This window comes from Chenopodium album, chromosome 10 (genome assembly GCF_948465745.1).
Source record: "Chenopodium album chromosome 10, dcCheAlbu1.1, whole genome shotgun sequence".
Lineage (NCBI taxonomy): Eukaryota > Viridiplantae > Streptophyta > Magnoliopsida > Caryophyllales > Amaranthaceae > Chenopodium > Chenopodium album.
The window spans coordinates 10,882,876-10,885,096 of NC_137843.1; the positions used below are offsets into that span (position 1 = coordinate 10,882,876).

Genomic DNA, 2,221 nt, shown 5'->3' on the forward strand with positions numbered 1-2,221 from the left:
ATCTGGGAGCTGCTTGTTTGGACTTTGGATAACATGATTAGCCCTTGTAAATAAGCATTAATCAGTTCAGAAAAAGGCATCTATGTCACAGATAAAGCACAATAGATAGGCAGGTTGGAAATTTGATGCAGATAGATTTAAAGGCAAAGATAAATTGAAAAAATAAATAAATAAACTTTCCATCAAAGTATATTAACAGCTCAGTAGCTCACCTTACCTCCCTTGCCATCATTGGCTCTAAGCAATAGCAATGATCAATAAGTGAAAACGCAATATCTGACTTCAACAATCTTGTATTTTGCCATGAATTTCACGCCACAATAGCATAGATTTATTGTCCACAAGATGCTTGCTTTCATAAACAATATAACTACATAATTCATGCCGGGGCTCTGGTTTTAGAGACCTTAATTGAGTCAAGGGATCAGTGAACTTAGACTTATTGTACAGCTCCTTTGCTGGCTGGACATGATTCCACCAGAAATCATCTAAAGCTGTCTTTATAGCATCCCAATATTCAACATCTCGATACAGCCTAAACAAACTGCTTCCATTTGGGGTCCAAACATAGAGATCCATCCAATCCCTATCCAGTATCTCCATTAGACCTTGTGCCTGTGGCATACAATAAAGTGGGATCCGCTTCCAAGGGAAAGCTTTGTTAATATCACCATCAAAAAAGGGGCACTTAATCTCCAACACTCCCTCTGATGGCAAACCATAAACATTTTCTTCAACAACCCCATCAGGAGAGGCACCAAGCCAACCATCACCATTCAAGTTATTCTTATTAAGAATCTGAAATTTAGGAAACACAACAGACTTGTCAGTTAATATCTTGTACCGTTCCAGAGCTTCCTCCTCGTTGATATTGTTATAACAGGTAGCGAGATTACCAGAAAAGGGTTCAATCGCCCCTATCTTCTCTAACCACAATTGAACTCTCCTACGAGGCCAAAACCCAATTGCAGAGCTAAAAGTGCTTGCAGTAAGCTTGTTCTTTCTTAAATTCTGCCAGTTCTTGAACCAATGCTGAAAACAACTTGCTTGAAGTACATCATATGTACCACTAATATAAGGAGGGTGACTGGTATTGTGTATGTTGCGATATATACACTTACAACTATTCCTAATAAGGATATCCCAGTTATTAAACCTTCCTCTGAAGCTGGTATGTGAAATGAACAGAAATTTGTTAAAACATTATACTGACAATGAGATCAACAAACTTATAACACCAATAATAAACACATAATATGCAAAACATGGGCGAAAACCCAGATGAGATACCCTATTATTACATTTATTTAAGTGTTACAACATGACATTCGATATCATAACATCAAATGCCCCTAAATTGCAGGGCCATCCTTGAGGCAGGGCAGGCAGGGCGGCCGAGTTGGGGTCATGATAAACCCTAGATTATGAAATTGATAAACATATTCATAGTTTTTTCGTACAATAAAGAACTATAAACAACATCTTGCAACACATTAGCAATCACATTTAGCTCAATCATCAAATTAGGCTCCAAAAATTAAATTCTTTACACTTCAGAATAATAATAGCAACATCATAGAAACAAAATCGATCATTTTAATCGTTTCAGTAAGTAATACTAAGATTTCAATAATCCGCCTAAGAAGAACCCTAAATTGAATAGATTGACGATAAAATTAAATATAAACCCTATTTGTTAAATTGAAATTCGGTGATTTACAAAGATTAACAACTTTAACTTACCTCAGAAGCTGCTTCATTGGAGGAGAGAAAGCTCAGAAGCTTCTACAATGGATATATCAGAGTATGCGCTTCAATGGAGAAGAGAGAGAGGGCGCAACTAATGAAAGAGCTCCAAAGGAGAAAAGTTTGGGGTTTATCAAAAGGGTTTTGTCCGCTAATTTTGTCCGAAATAACTGACATATACTCCGTGTAAATCAAATTATCAAATGACAAAAGCTAACAAGCACACTCGATAAATGGAAATATTACGGTAAATTAATTTTAACAACGCACTGATAGAGTGATAGGGCATATATTTCAAAATTAATACTCGTACTATCTTAAGTTATAATACTAATTAGTTGTCTAATGCTTTGAGGCTCGTTAGCAAAATCTAAATTAAATTAACATTTCGTCAAAAAAAATAAAAATAAAAAAATAACGATTATAATACACTTTTCATTTAAGCATAGAGTGTTATAAAAAAAGTAGTCAATTT

General features: G+C 35.2%; 1 protein-coding gene across 1 annotated transcript; it reads right to left on the reverse strand.

The window, feature by feature from the left end:
- Window positions 1–223: 223 nt before the first annotated feature.
- On the reverse strand, window positions 224–1,875 carry LOC145563520 (uncharacterized). The gene is made up of 2 exons (XM_081623966.1): window positions 1,744–1,875; window positions 224–1,168 (listed from the first exon to the last, which is right to left on the reverse strand). Exons 1-2 carry the CDS (start codon window positions 1,758–1,760, stop codon window positions 283–285), a joined length of 903 nt encoding a protein of 300 aa, XP_081480092.1. The 5' UTR covers window positions 1,761–1,875; the 3' UTR covers window positions 224–282.
- Window positions 1,876–2,221: the final 346 nt, after the last annotated feature.